At 36.7% G+C, this 16,357-nt stretch overlaps 1 protein-coding gene across 4 annotated transcripts in view; it reads left to right on the plus strand.

Annotated features, from left to right (window-relative positions):
* Positions 1–10,946, plus strand: part of POLI (DNA polymerase iota) — a 35,959-nt gene extending 25,013 nt beyond the window's left edge. For all 4 annotated transcript variants that reach the window (XM_070627606.1, XM_008514651.2, XM_008514650.2 and 1 more), the window contains 3 exons: positions 2,525–2,655; positions 7,835–8,040; positions 9,855–10,946. In XM_070627606.1, coding sequence (XP_070483707.1) covers positions 2,525–2,655; positions 7,835–8,040; positions 9,855–10,733 — 1,216 coding nt within the window. In that variant the 3' untranslated portion in view covers positions 10,734–10,946. The remainder of the gene's footprint in view (positions 1–2,524; positions 2,656–7,834; positions 8,041–9,854) is intronic.
* The last annotated feature ends 5,411 nt before the right edge of the window (positions 10,947–16,357 follow it).

The raw sequence follows: 16,357 nt of genomic DNA on the forward strand, positions 1-16,357 counted from the left end.
GGATAGGAAATAATTAAGAGCAACAGTGATGGAGAAAGCAAAAGAACGCTTATGTCTTCTTTGTCTCAGCCTATGTGAAAGAAAATGGAGTCAGATGAAGTAGTAGTTAACTGGGCCTATGTACGAGCAGTGAGAGTGATTGTGAGTGTGTGCAGGGTTACTAGTCTATAGGTACATGAGGAGTGTCAGCCGGGATTATGAGTATACAAATAGCGTAGCATAAACTGAATAAGACGTTTAGTTTGCTGATGTTCCTTTGACATCAGATATCTATTTCTCAATTCTCTATAGATGGGTATTGTCTCTTTTCCTTCCATTTCTTTGGCTTCTCAAAATGGGGTCTCAGGGTTCTAACAGTTTTGGGTAGGTGTGCTTTTGTAATGATGCTAGGATGGCTAACAGTGACTAGAGAAAATGGTTTTTGGATGACTCTAAGTCTCAGAAAACTGATAAAGTGAAACTTCATACAGCTCTGCTCTCATATGCAGTGGTTCGCATGTCTTGAGCGGAGACATGCAGCTCATGGTTTGCTGCATGCAGCTGGGTTGGCTATGTGACCCAGCTCCGGTGATATGACTCAGTCTGAGCCTGTGAGTATGCTAGTGAAACTGGGTCATCTGCTTTGCTTCAGCTAAATATAAGACTCCTGTGAAGTGCCTGGCCACTGGAAACAGTTCTGCACATTGAGAAACCACACATATAAGTTTCATAGGTTCTCTTATTTGAAGAATCAACCAGAAATGAGACTGGGTGCTGTCAACCTGTGAAATACCAACTATTAGCCATTTATCCTTATTTTTGCTTACCCTTCCCACCCTGCACCATGGCTTCTTATTTCAGTGACTGAGATATAATACCATCTGAGTGGCAAAAAAATAATTGTGTATGTGTGAATGTGTTTTCCTTCTGGAGTAAATGATGATTAATACTATAAGTATGTAAGGAGTATAAAATCATGTAATGTTTAATCCATCCTCTAGGCATTAGTTTAAGATTGCTTTAAATAAAACCTTTTTCTGGTAGTTATAGGAACCAAATCACACTCTTTGAATTGCATAATGGCTTGATGGAACAAGTTTAACTGGAAGGTATTTAAACTAGTAACATGTTTACAGGAACCATTTAAGATATTTTATTGTCTTATGAAAGCAGCAATCAAGAAATTTTGTGATGATAAAAGAAAAAAATTATTTACTATAAAAATCTAAATTTTCCAATTCAGAATCTTAAATTTGAGTATGTTTAACTGTGCAATATTTGTATTTTGTGTTGGTGATTTTTTTTTGAGGAAGATTAGCCCTGAGCTAACATCTGTGCCCATCTTCCTCTATTTTATATGAGGGACACCTGCCACAGCATGGCTTTAGAAGCGGTATGTAGGTCTGCACCTGGGATCTGAATTGGCAAACCCTGGGCTGCCAAAGTGGAGCACGTGAATTTAACCACTGCGCAAACTTAACCGTTGGGCCACCAGGCCAGCCTGTTTGTGATTTTTTTAATGCATTGCCATACATATAAAAAAGAAAATGTTCTTTAATGACATTTATTTTCTCAAATAATTAGATTTTTAAGTGAATTTTCTATATCATTAAAACTTTTGTTTTCAGTACCACAACCAAGACTATTTTGATGAAGCACTTTTTGAGATGCATGTACGGGTACTTGCCTTCCTAAATATATTATATAATTGATCTTTGAATTTATTGCTCTAATATGTCATGTGATGGTAATAATATTGGCTTCCTTGGATCTATTTGGAGAATGCTCTTTGACCAAAGTAATCTCATTTTTTTTTTTTAAAAGACTACCACCTGAGCTAACAACTGTTGCCAATCCTCTTTTTTTTCCCCTGCTTTTTCTCCCCAAATACCTCCAGTACATAGTTGTATATTTTCAGTTGTGGGTCCTTCTAGTTGTGGCATGAGGGATACCACCTCAACATAGCCTGATGAGCCATGCCATATCTGTGCCCAGGATCCGAACCGGTGAAACCCTGGGCCGCTGAAGCGGGCTGTGCGAACTCAACCACCCACCTGCCATGGGCCCGGCCCCAGTAATCTCATTTTTAAAACATTTTTTCTTTTTGTAATTTTTAAAAAAAACATATAGGAAAAAATCTTCTGTCATTTTTCATATGTTTGCATCTGGCAGTGAATGATTCTCTGTTTCTTAAATTTCCTGCTGATTTTAATATGTTGCTTTTAGTTATGTTTTAGACTTGGATTATAAAATGGCTTGTTATAATTATATCTTATTTCTGTTCTTTTTCTCATAACACTCAATTCTGAGTGAAGCCTGAGAATCTTACATTAAAAATTTCAGAGGTTTACTGCATAGACTTTGTGAAATTTATTTGGGCTATTAAGGGACCTTTATTGCTTACTGCCTGGTTATCAACTGTATTTATAATTGTTACAGTTGCTAAATCTGGCACCTTTAGATAAATGAAGTGTAAGACCATTTAAAACAATAATTAGGCAATACTTTTTCTAATTCGTTGTTTTTGCTTTCTCTTTATTTTTAGAGTATGCCAAGATGGAAGGAAGCCACATACAATAAGGTTAACAATCCGTCGAAATTCATCTGAAAGTTACTATAGCCGCGAGAGTCGTCAGTGCCCTATTCCATCCCATGTAATTCAGAAGTTAGGGACAGGTATGGGCTAATTTTCTAAAAATTTAATTGGCAGCTATATAACTCTTAAAAAGACAAGTTTTGAATTAAAAATATGATCCAAAGTTGGAGGCTCTTCACAGGGAGTTAAAGAGCTATTAAATACCTTTATTCTATTAGGAATTTTCACTAGAAAACTTTGTTGTTGTTTTTTAGTAAGTAATAAAAGTAAAGACTCAGTTAAGAATGTTTCCCAAGTTCAGAGAAAACAAAACTGTGAAAAGTAATTATACAGCATGAGATAACTTCCTTATGGGCATTTAGATTGTTTCCATTTTTTGGCAATTATGAAAAATGGTGCTATGAACATTTATATGCAAGTCATTGGGCGGATGCATGCTTTCTTTTATCTTGGGTAGATTATGAGGAGTGGAATTGCTGGGTTGTCTGGTAAGTTGAACTCTAGGAAACTGCCAGACTTTTTTCTAAAGTGGGTGTAGCAATTTAGATTTTCACCTCATGTATGAGGGTTCTAGTTGAAGGTTCCAGTTTTCTCAGATCCTCACTGACTTTTACTATTGTCAGTTTCTTTTATTATAGTCATTCTTGTGGCTGTGTAGCAGTATTTCATTGTGTGTTCTTTTCTTTTATGGATAGTGGTTTTGGTGTCATATCTAAAAATTCTTTGCCTAGCCCAAAGATCGCAGATATTTCCTCCTATATTTTCTTTTAGAAGTATTATAGTTTTAAGGTTTACAGTTAGATCCACTTTGAGTTAATTTTTATGTGTGGTGTAAGGTAAGAGTCTTAGTTCATTCTTTTGCACGTGAGTATCCAATTGTTCCAGCAGAATTTCTTGAGAAGACTATTTTTGCCCTGTTGAATCGTCATGGCACATTTGTCAAAAACTGACCATAAAGATAAGGGTTTGTTTCTTGACTTTCTTATTGCATTCATCTATACGTTTGTCCTTATACCAGTTCCACCCTGTCTTGATACTTTGTTGTAAGTTTTGCAATTAGGTAGTAGAAGTTCTCCAGCTTTGTTCTTTTCTGAAATTGCTTTGGCCGTTCGTGGTCCTGGGCTTTTGTTTGTGAGAAGATTTTAAAATAGGCATTTGATTTATTTGTTGTAAGTTATTCAGATTTTCTATTTATTTTGAGTCAGTTTGGGTAATTTGTATCTTCTAGGAAATTGCATCTCATCCAGGTTGTTTAATTTGTTGGCATGAAGTTGTTAATGTTTCCTTATTAATCCTTCTGATTTTTTTAGGGTCTATAGTGATGTTCCCTCTTTCATTCCTGATTTTGGTAATTCGTGTATTGTCTTTTTTTCTTTGTTATTCTAACAAAGGCTTATCAGTTTTGTTGATCTTTTCTAAGATCCAACTTTTGGTGTCATTGATTTCTCTGATGTTTTTCTACTTTCTGTTTCATTTATTTCTGCTCTGATTTTTGATATTTCCTTCCTTTTGTTTGCTTTAGGTTTAATTTGTCTATTCCCTCCTGGTTTCTTAAGGTGGTAGCTTACATTATTTATTTTATACTCACCTTTTTTCTAATAATTCAAGTTTAAAGTTATACATTTCCTTTTAAGCAGTGTTTTAGCTGTATTCCATAAATTTTGTTGTGTTTCTTTTTCATTAAGGTCAAAATAGTTTCTAATATCCCTCGTGATTTCATCTTTGACCTTTATTTAGAAATTTGTTGTTTAATTTCCAAATATTTGATGATTTCCCAAATTTCTTTCTCTTACTGATTTATAATTTAATTTCATGTTGATCAAAGAACATACTTGGAGTAATTTCAGTCCTTTTAAATGTATTGAACCTACGTTTACTGCCTAGCATATGGTCTTTCCTGAAGAATGTTCCCTTTGTGTTTGAAAAGAAGAGTTGAGCAATATTATCAAACAATTCTACTTAACTAAAATTTATGGAATACTCCACCAAAATAGCATCTTTGAATGGCAGTTTGTCAGTATGTATAATTCTTGACTGTTTTTCTTTCCATTCTTTGAATATACCATTCCATTACCTTCTGGTTTCTATTATTTCTGATGAGTCAGCTGTTAATAGTTTTATCAGTCTCCTTCCAATCAGGAGAGAATAACCACATAGAAATTTGAACAGAGAAAGTTTCACAGAATTATTAAACTATGATAGGGGAGTGACTATAAAGGTATAAAGAGAACTCTAAGAGGTACCCAAGGGCTGAGGAAAAGTACCCAAGGAAGGACAAACTTAGAAAGGGTAGTCCCCCTACCCCTAAAGGAGAAGATATGGTACTTAACACTGGATGGTGGAGAAATTCTTTGAGTTACCTCGCCCGAGGCTTGTCCGTAGTTATTGGACAAAGAGAAAACCACCCTCTGATCTGTAAATGAGCTGAGGCTGACTGGTGGGCACACAGGAGGAGTTAGGATGTTGGGAGCTTGCTCATTGTCAGGGCAGTGCATGAGCTGGGGTATGCAGTGTCCACGTTGGGAGGGCTTACGTTAACAAACCTTGAGGATGCAGGCAAGCCAAGGCTAGTGGGTGGTTGTGCTGAAGGAATCTGCATTCTTCTGCTAGCACAAAGGTGGAGGGTATGGTGCCTGTATAGGAAGAACGGGAGGAAACAACCCTTTGGGGTGTAGGCAAGTCAAAGCTGTTTGGTGAGTGTGCAAGAGTCAGGGCACTGTTTACGGGACCAGCCTGGTGTGTGCAGTGTTTGAGTTGGTAGTGCCGTGGTAACATGGTCACTAGGCTTGGGCTGGGGGTGCAGGTTGCTGAGGGACTGAATGCTCCACACCTGTGTGGTGTGGCAGAGCACTACATAGATGTCCACACACACATGTACCACAAACAGACCATGTAACAGGAGCAAAAGAAAGTAAATGACAGTATGTTGGAACTAGGAAGAGACACTCCCTGTCTCTCTTTGTGGTCCTCCGCTGCTCTCTACTGACAAAGCTTAACATTGTGCTCAGTGTAAAAAAATTGTAGAGGGTCCAGCCAGTTATCATAGAGCAGGTAGTGAAGAGTGAATTTGGAGCTGAGAGGAAATAAATTAGTAGACATACTTGTATTGTTGTTCCCCTTTATGTGATGAGTCATTGGTTTCTTTGCGTTTTTCAGCAGTTTGACTATGATGTATGTCTAAGTGTGCAATTGCTTTGTGTTTATCCTTGTTAGGATTTATTAGGCTTCTTGATTCTGTAGAGTAGTTTTTTTTTTTTAGTGAAATTTTGGGAGTTTTTGGCTCTTATTTTTTCAGATATTTTTTTCTTTTTTTTCTCTCCTCTCCTTCTGGGACTCTCACTGCATATATGTTGGTATGCTTCATAATGTCCTACAGGTGTGTGCAGTTCTGTTTATTTTTCTTCAGTCTTTTTTCTCTTCTTTGCTTTTTAGACTGGATAATTTCTGTTGAGCTGTCTTCAAGTTCTCTGATTCATCTGTCATCTCAAAACTGCTATTGCTCATCTAGTGATTTTGTTTGGTTTGATTACTGTACTTTTTAACTCTATAATTTCCATTTATATTTTTGTTTTTATGTTTGATTCTATTTCTTTACTGAGATTCCTCTTTTTTTGATAGTCATTATTATATTTTACTTTAATTCTTTAAAATATTTTAAAAAATTCTTTGAACATGTCTATAATAGCAACTTTGGGTTTTTTTGGTGTTCTTGGTTTTTTTTTTTTGTGGAAGATTAGCCCTGAGCTAACATCTGCTGCCACTCCTCCTCTTTTTGCTGAGGAAGACTGGCCCTGAGCTAACATCCGTGCCCATCTTCCTCTACTTTATATGTGGCACGCCTACCACAGCATGGCTTGCCAAGCGGTGCCATGTCCGCACCCGGGATCCAAACCGCCGAACCCCAGGCCGCCAAAGTGGAACGTGTGAACTTAACTGCTGCGCCACCGAGCTGGCCTGCAACTTTGAAGTCTTTGCCAAATCCAACTCAGAGTCAGTTTCTATGGGCTGCTTTTTCCCCCTAAATACAAATCATGCCCTTCAGGGTTTTTTGCATGTATTGTAATACTTTGTTGAAAACTGGACATTTTAGATAATGTATTGTAGCAACTCTGGATTTCCATTTTTTTCTTGTGAGCTCCCCCCCGCCGCCTTTTGTGGTAACTTACCTGGATTTAAACTGCAGAATCTACCTCCTCTGTGATATGTTGCCCCAGATTTCTCTGCTCAGCTTTCTTTTTTTAATTTAGATGTTTTATTTTGGCTTCCTAGCAGGTTACCCCTGTCTGTATAGTTTAGTGGTTAGCCAGTGATTGGTCAAAGGTTTTGTTCAAATGCTAGAGCCTGGAAGGCTTCCACCTTCTGTCAACAGATAGGTGCATGAGTTGGGGAGTGCATTCAAAATTTAGGCCGTTTTCAAGTCCACCTTGGCTTTTATTTTCTGCTAGGCCGTTTTGCATCTCCCTGGCTGTGCTTTTGCTATTCCAGTCAAGGATGTATGGAGAGCTTGGGACCTCTCTGGCCTCCCCTCCATGTGCATGCAGCTTCCCAGTCAGCTGAGGGTTGAGAGGAGAGCTTATCTAGCCCCTTTATGGTTCTTTCGTTTCCAGATCTCCTGGTTAAAGTTATGGCTGGTCCACTGATCTTTCACTCACCCCACCACAGCTGCAACCCCAAGCTAGAGTGCTGTGGGATTTTCCTGTTTGTTTCCTACCAAGTGTGTTCATTTTACTGGCAACACTACTGGTCAGGTCTGTCCTTTCTGGCAGCAAGGCTGCTGGCTTTCACAGCCAGCCTCACACTGGTAGAACTACTGTACCAACTGAGCTTTGTAAGGGGAGAGGCAAACAGCTCCCACCAGTAAGGCTGCAGTCTCCCACTTTCTTTCTTAAGTTCTAGCAGCTTTTCATAATTCATGCTTTTCACTTTATGTGCCTTTGATTCATTTCGAGATCCTCAAAATGGTTGCTTTTGACAATTTCAGTTTTATTAGAGTTTTATGGGGAGAAGATTTTCTGTCCTCGTCACCCTCGCATAACCAGAAGCGTCCCATAGTTTCAAATCTTTTGAAAACTTTTAACTCATTTGGAGTTTAGTATAAATGTTGAGATGTCTCAGTTTAGTATATAATGTCAAGATGTCCCAATGATATCCATTTAGGATTTTAATTTCTTAATTTAAGCAATATAAATTAGATTAAGCTTTTAATATCAATTATGATATAATATGTTTGGATACTGTCTTCTTAAACATTTTATTTAGGAAATTATGATGTGATGACCCCAATGGTTGAGATACTTATGAAACTTTTTCGAAATATGGTGAATGTGAAGATGCCATTTCATCTTACCCTTTTAAGTGTGTGCTTCTGCAACCTTAAAGCACTAAATACTACTAAGAAAGGGACTATTGATTATTACTTAACACAATCATTATCAACAACTTCACGCTCTGGCAAGCGCGATTTTGTAAGTACACTGTTATTGGATTTGTGTGGTCAAATTACAAATCTAAGTTTGTGTTTGATATAATTCAGAGATTCTTTTGGGTAGTATTGTTTGAATGACTTATATATAGTACCTGTCGTATTACAGTTGCTAGCCTTAAGTACATTGTACTGTGTTCTAAGAAGAAAATATAAGCATCACTGGATAAAAGAGAAAACCATTATGGAGGCCCCCTGTTTTGGAAGTAGGTTAAAACATTTTATGATAGGATATAGGAATGTGATGACTAGCTCATCAATGTGAAAATATTTCCAGATACTGGAAATCAAATCTTTTTATCTGTTAACTTATGCATAAGCTACCAGCATCCCACCCATCTTTTTGTTAAAGTATTTAAATTTTCTTGGTTTTAAAATTATATTGAATTCTGATGGCAGTATTGGTAGAATATAACTGCAGGTATATGCCGCATAACGACATTTTAGTCAGCAGTGTGCCACATATATGACAGCGGTTCCATGAGATTAGTATGATACAGCCTGGGTGTGTAGTAGGCTATACCGTCTATGGTTGTGTATGTATGCTCTATCATGTTCACACAATAATGAAATTGCCTAACGAAGAGTTTCTTAGAACATATCCCCATCATTAAGTGATGTGTGACTGTACTCATTTTACAATTGTAGAAATTATAGTGTGGCATAGAGAGGCAGAGACCAGTCATATTTTCAGATGACTAAAACAAAACCGTATGTATACAGCCATTTGGCAGACTCCTATTTACTAAATGGGGGATGCTTTAAAAAATAATCATCTTTTACTAAATTGTCTGTGCCTACAATTAACTCTTAATTTAAACTGTTTTTATTTTATTTATTGTTGAGTCAGTCAGTATAATTTTAGTAATATTTTCATTTACATTTAAGTTTAAAATGAGAACAGAATGGTATTATGGAAATAATGAATTAGTGCCCTCTTGATTTACTTTTTTTCTGTTACTTTTTTAATCCCATTTATTAACTGAAATTTTAAAAGGTGTTTTACTGTTTAATCAATCTGTAGAATAAAAATTGAAGGTCTTTAATTCACAGTGGTATTAGAGAGGTAAACATTGTACATGTCTGGCACATAGTAGGTGCCCAATAAATACAGTGGCCCAAGTCTCTTCTCCTTTCACTTTTTTGAACTTACTTTTGTGTTCGTTTCCTGAATTATATTTGACTGTGTATATATTTTTATGGTGATTAAAACTAGAGGGAACGTTTAAGTGAGAAGCTTTACATAGAAAAATAATGCAAATTAGAATTGAAGTTGTTTTTAAATTTTTATTGTATGTAAATATGAGTGTTATATCTTAATAATGATGTTGGATTTTTACCAGAGAAGTATTTTTTTCTTTCTGTTAAATGTTATACTTCAGAATAGGGATTTTTAGAAAGCCAGCCCTTGATGCTTTGTGCATGTATATACTTTTTAGATAGCCTTAGGTGAGTCGTTTACTTTTCTAGGCCACCATTCTTTTATTCACAGAATTGGAAGTTTTAGTACATGATTGTTAAGATCCTTTCCGGTCTCCAAATACATACCTACCTTCTGGCTCAGTGCTGTCTAGGAAGGAAACCTCTTCCTGGAATAGTGAGCATAAAGATCCGCACAATAGTGTGACTAATTGTGGTAGATTAATCATCTTTAGTTGTTTGGAACTGGCCAAAAGGATTGAAGTTATGGAGTAGGATAGAAATATGTTGGTCAAGTGACAGCTACAGTCACACTTTAGCAGCATGAATATTTAAAAGATATCAGATATCTAAATTATTGTTATCCTTGTGTTCTAGAAAATGAAAGACACTCATATGGAGGATTTTTCTAAAGACAAAGAAACAAATTTGGATTTTCTACCAACTGAAAGAATTGAAAGTGCAAGAACTGGGGAGTCTCCACTGGATACTACAAATTTTTCTAAAGAAAAAGACAGTAATGAATTTCTACGCTGCTCACTTCCTGAGGGTATCGACCAAGAAGTCTTTAAGCAGCTTCCAGTAGATATTCAAGAGGAAATCCTTTCTGGAAAATCTAGAGAAAAAGTTCAAGGGAAAGGAAGTTTGAGTTGTCCATTACGTGCCTCTAGAGGAATATTGTCTTTCTTTTCTGCAAAACAAATGCAAGATAGTCCCTTAAATCCTAGAGATCGTTTATCCAATAGCAAACAGCTGTCCTCTGTATCTCCCTGTGAACCAGGAACTTCAGGCTTAAATAGCAGTAGTTCCTCTTGTGTGTCTAACCGAAAGGATTATTCACATTGTACAGACAGTAGATTAAAAGATGAACGAATGGGCCAAGGACCTAAAGAATCTCAAGGATTCCACTTTTCGAATACAAACCCCACTGCATCTATTTTTCATTCATTTCGAAATTTGCAGAGTGAGCAACTTTTCTCCAAAAACCGAACTACAGATAGCCATAAGCAATCAATAGCAGCAGTCTCTCAGCATGAAGGACTTATGAAAAATAGAGAGCAAGATTGTACTGATAAGAAAGTCACTTTTCCTTCTGACATTGATCCTGAAGTTTTCTATGAACTACCGGAAGAAGTACAAAAAGAATTGTTGGCTGACTGGAAGAGAACAGGATCAGATTTCCATATTGTACATAAATCAGCACGCTCAGAAAAAAGGCCTAAGAAAGCAAGGGAAAGACCACTGTTCTCAGATTAGCACTTTGTTAAGCTCTTCTAAATTAAACACTACATTCAATAATGTAGAAATCCAGTATAAAATGTTCTGGATAAAGCAAGAATAGTTATGGGAAGTAAATTCTGGCACAGCGCATAAAAATATTTATGACAGAAGAAATAATGTAAAATATTACCTTCTCTGATTTCTAAGGCTATTTTATATTGCTTTTCAATAAAAAGAATATCATGGTTAGCAATAGTGCATTTTCCATAAATTGGGGGGAGGATATATATGCTTACATATAAAAAATAGACTAGCCAAATCCCTGCTATGCTATAGCAAAGAAATTTTTTTTTCTATGAAATATGGAATGGCTCAAGAAATTCAGCCCATTAGGAAACAGCCAAATAAGAAATTCTGCTGCCAACTAATCTATTAAAAATGTAGATATCTTTGACTGCAGTACTATGCACCATATAATAAGTTGACTTTTAAAAAAATACCAAAGCAGTCTATATTCAATTAATGCTTCTTAATATACCTAGAACCTATCACAATGCCCGGCACACCAAGGGTACTCAGTAAATATGGAATGAATGAATAGTGTGGCAGGGACCATGTGGGGAGTTGGATGGGGAGTGTGTGTGTTGTAGAGAACTAGAAGAACTCTCCATACAGATAGACTAAGGGAAGGATGGAAACCAGAAATGTAAGGTAATAGGTCTTTAAGAATACTAGATAATGGAAGAAGTCCATTTCCTTCTGGCCAGTCTGTAGAGTTTAAAAGCAATGGATTAGATGTTTTTGCATTTTCTCCACATTTTGGAGATAAGATTAAGGACGTCATACTTACAACAAAGTTAACTAAATTAGACAAAGTTACTAAATTGATGTACATTCTCTTTCTCCTGTTGTTACTTTCCCCTTTTGCCTGCCAGATTAAAAGTTGGATGTAAGATTGTGGACATCTTATAATTTACAAGACATAGAAGATGTTTTTAGAACACACTAAAGTATCCCTCAGCGCTGGTTTGGAGGAGTCTTGTTCTCAGGTTTATAAACTCTGCAGATATAATCTAAAGAAAAGATGATGGAAATAACGCAAACATAAATAAAGGATAGCTTAAAAATACTTTCTTCTAGGTAAGAAGTTTTAACTCAGTTTTAGATTTCTTGAAATTTGAAAATTCCCTAATTACCAAGGATTTTTAACAGGGAGTTTGGGGTTATCAAAAACAATATCTTGGAGCAAGAACATCAAAAGTTATTTGCCATGCAAATATTTAGTGCTCTGGATCAAGGACTGTAGAATTTTCTATTTGTAGTGTTCTGGTAGGGTACTTAAACTTGTAAAAGGAGTATATTACTTTTTTAGATAATACATTAAAAAAAATTTTTTTTAATGTGTAAAAAATTTATTTATAATTTTTATTTTTTTCGGATGTACATCATATTTCAAATTCTGTATACATTACATCATGTTCACCACCCAAGCACTAATTATAGTGCATCCCCTCACATGTGACCCTGATCACCCCTTTTGCCCTCCCCCCTCTCTCGTTCCCCAATGGTAACCACCAGTCCAATCTCCAATGCTATGTGATTTTTTTTTTGTCGTTTTTATCTTCTCCTTATGAGTGAGATCATATGGTATTTGACTTTCTCCCTCTGACTTATTTCACTCAGCATAATACCCTCAAGATCCATCCATGTTGTCACAGATGGCCGGATTTCATCATTTCTTATGGCTGAGTAGTAGTCCATCGTGTATAAATACCACATCTTCTTTATCCATTCGTCCCTTGATGGGCACCTAGGTTGCTTCCAAGTCTTGGCTATTGTGTATAATGCCGCAATGAACATAGGGGTGCAAGTATCTTTATGCCTTTGTGTTTTCAAGTTCTTTGGATAAATAGCCAGCAGTGGAATAGCTGGATCAAGGGCTGTAGAATTTTCTATTTGTAGTGTTCTGGTAGGGTACTTAAACTTGTAAAAGGAGTATATTACTTTTTAGATAATACATTAAAAAAAATTTCTGATAGTCCTTGTAATTATTTCAGGCAGAAATCATTAGCTAGAAAGATTAAAAGAAATTTTGACAAGTAAACAGTTTTGGCTAGCTTAAAAATAGAACATAAAATAGTAGTTAAAAGTACACTTTCTGAAGTGAGAATGCAGGGGGTATATTATAGCTCCGCTACTTAGTCTGTGCCCTTAAATTAATCTTTAAGGATCTTTGTGCCTCAGCATCTGACTTTTTAGGTTATCTTTTATCTCAGTCTGCTTTTTCTTTCTTTCTTTCTGTTTTTGGAGGAAGATTTGCCGCAAGCTAACATCTGTGCCAATCTGCCTCTTTTTTTTTTTTTGGCTTGAGGAAGATTCACCCTGAGCTAATATCTGTGCAAGCCCTCCTCTATTTTGTATATGGATCACTGCCACAGCACAGCTGCACCCAAGATCCAAACCCACCCCAAGATCCGAACCCACAAACGCAGGCTGCAGAAGTGGAACATGCTGACCTTAACCACTATGCCACGGGACTGGCCCCAACTGAGCTTTTTCTTATACTCTGTGTATTAAACTCAGTTTCTTAGTCCTGTTTTTATTTTAAACAATCATTTTAATTCTATATTCGGTAATACAAATGTTTGAATTCTTTGGTGGAGGACTCTAATTCTTTATTTGTTATTTTGCTGACAACTTATTCATGCTGGTCTTTTTCATCATGTGTTCTATGATTTTGGGTGTTGGCTCGCATTTGCTGAGCTTTATTTGTGGGACGCCTGTATGGTCTGGACATGGATATGTGCCTCCAGAAAATACTTGCACTTGCTTCTGCCAGCACCACTTTGGGGAAGCACAAGCTTAGACCATTTTCATTCCTCTTCCGGAAAATTAAACCCCGGATATGGGCAGACTGGGCATGGATTCTCAGGGGCTACTTCCACCCCCTCTCCCCACCCCGTTCGTTTGTCTTTTTATTTTGTGGTTGGCTTATTTTTTCTAGTTCACCATTTTACTGAGAGGACAGTCCTGTGAGGCTCCTGGGCGGTCTCATCCCAGTTACCTGCCCTGTATGGGTCCAAGGTTTGTCTTCTGTCTAGAAACTTAGATTTAATTATTCTGTTTTCTTATTACTACATTTCTCTCTTTGCATACTACTACCACTTGTAAGTAAATTATTGAGTTATGTGGAATTCACTCTAATCCTGTTACCTCACAGTATTTTCTGTACTATCTTTTTCTGGAAGAAGGAGATATGAGCTCTATATGTAACCTTGTTCTGATATAGAGTTGATTCGTGTTAACAATGATGTCTCACTTTTAGTCCACAAAGAGAGGTCTGTTTTTGATAAATAAAGGTGAGGCTCTCATAATTTGGTGATATTTGGGTATCCTGTCTTTCTTCCCTAGATTGTATTTATTATATATTAAATATATTAAAGTTTAAGATATTGAAAAATATTTTTAAAATATGCTAAATCCTTTGAGAAAACTATAAACTTCTTTAAAATGTTTGAAAGTTTCAAATGTTTGAACTTCTGTAAATATTTTAAGCAAGAAGAGATTTAATATAGTGAATTAAATACTTACAAAGTCATTGGGGAGCTGAAGGAGTGGATTCTAGGTTTGGCCTTCAGAAACAAATCTGAGAACTAGACAGAACCAATCCACCAGGTAAGCTGTCTCTTTTGAAGTCATTGGTGGCACTATGAATTTAAGGAGCTGGAATCAATAAGCTGTCACTACTGCCACTGCTTTTTGACATCTAGAAGGCTGGAGAACAGTTACCTACAATTATGACCTAGTGATCAGGAACCAGAATTCAGGAAGCTGCTCCTGCCTCTGTCATTGATGAACCCACTCCATGGCACACAAGAATCTGGCAGGTGTACACACTGAAACACAGAAGAAAAGCCTTGCTTGTCCTTGTCCTTGCTGGCCAGCAGAAAAAACAACAACAAAAGTAGGAAAAAGGGGCTGTGCCTCACTCGTAACTCTGACAAGACTTCATCCAATGGGTGCAACCAGAAGAATAGGTGCAGTCAACCCCTGGGATACATGTTTTTCCTTTTTAGCTTCCTTCCTCTCCAATTAGGAGCTAGGTAGAATGGAGGTGAGCAAGCCAATACACAGAATCTGTCAAATATGTGTGTGTGTGAATGTGTGTGCATGCAGACATATATATGTAAAGAAATTACTATTGAATTTTTTAGAAGTAGTTACTACAATATATTTGTGTCCTGGTGGCAATTTCTTTTTGTCTCATATTAAGAACTTATACTGTAATAAAGTTCAGCCTGCAGTTGATTTATCTCAACCCAACTTATGTGGATACACATATATTGAGATAGAAAAATTTCGGATGTTGATAGAATATTTCATCTTTTGACGTAGCCAGACTATAGTATTCTAGGACAGTGTCATCAACTTTTTTGATATGACATGCTAACAGTGAGAATTGGGAAGGATATACTCCCAATATCTGTGTATTTAATTAGGGATACACCAAAGTTTACCTTTAGCCTTGGTATTCAGTCAAATTCAGTTATTTGGCTTTTAGGTGGCTGAGTAATCAACTGCTTCAGCATCATTTGTGGCATCACTGAAACTGCACATGAAATTATCGCGTGATTATGTAGGTTACCATCATATCTAACTAATGTTAATGATCCCAGCCATAGAAATAAAGTATCACATTTAGAGTTATTATTAGCATCTGAGTATTCACTTTCAAGTATAGGTAAGTGTTCCAGATATAACCAAATAAAATCTCATGAGCTTCCTCTTGTAATTCTGTAAGCCAAAGTATAAATTTGTAATTATTACTGCAAAGTAAAAATGCAGCAATTGATGATTCTGAAAGCTATTAATTTTGTGGAGAAAATTATTAACAATTTTCAAATTATTGAGTAGGGAAAGAGACTGACGATTAATATGAATATTGGGAGAGTGCAAATGCTCAATAACTTTATGATGATAATACGAATATTGGGAGAGTGCAAGTGCTCAGTAACTTTATGTTGAACATATATTCTTTTTTTTTTTTAAAAGATTGGCCCTGAGCTAATACCTGTTGACAGTCTTTTTTTTGTTGTTGTTTCTTCTTCTTTCCAAAGCTACCCCTGCACATACTTGTATATTCTAGTTGTAGGTCCTTCTAGTTCTGCTATGTGGGATGCCACCTCAGCATGGCTTGATGAGTTGTGCTAGGGCTGTGCCCAGGATCCAAACTGGTGAGACTCTGGGCTGCCAAAGCGAAGTGCGTGAACTTAACCAGTTAGCCCCAGGGTCAGCCCCTGAACATATATTCTTTTTGAGTCAACGGAAAAGTGTGTGGCTATGTGTTTTGTGACATTATTTTGGCCATAGATAACTGCTACAAAAGCTGGTAGCTAGCCCTTGTAGTCTAGTGGCTAAGATTCAGCACTCTCACCGCTGTGGCCCAGGTTTGTTTCCCAGTCAGGGAACCACGCCACCATCTGTCAGTTGTCACATTGTGTTGGCTGTGTGTTGTTGTGATGCTGAAAGCTATGCTACTGGTATTTCAAATACCAGTAAGGTCACTCATGGTGGACAGGTTTCAGCAGAGCTTCCAGACTAAGACAGATTGGGAAGAAAGATCTGGCCACCCACTTCCAAAAAAAAATTGACCATGAAAA

Source organism: Equus przewalskii, chromosome 7 (genome assembly GCF_037783145.1).
Source record: "Equus przewalskii isolate Varuska chromosome 7, EquPr2, whole genome shotgun sequence".
NCBI classification, from domain to species: domain Eukaryota; kingdom Metazoa; phylum Chordata; class Mammalia; order Perissodactyla; family Equidae; genus Equus; species Equus przewalskii.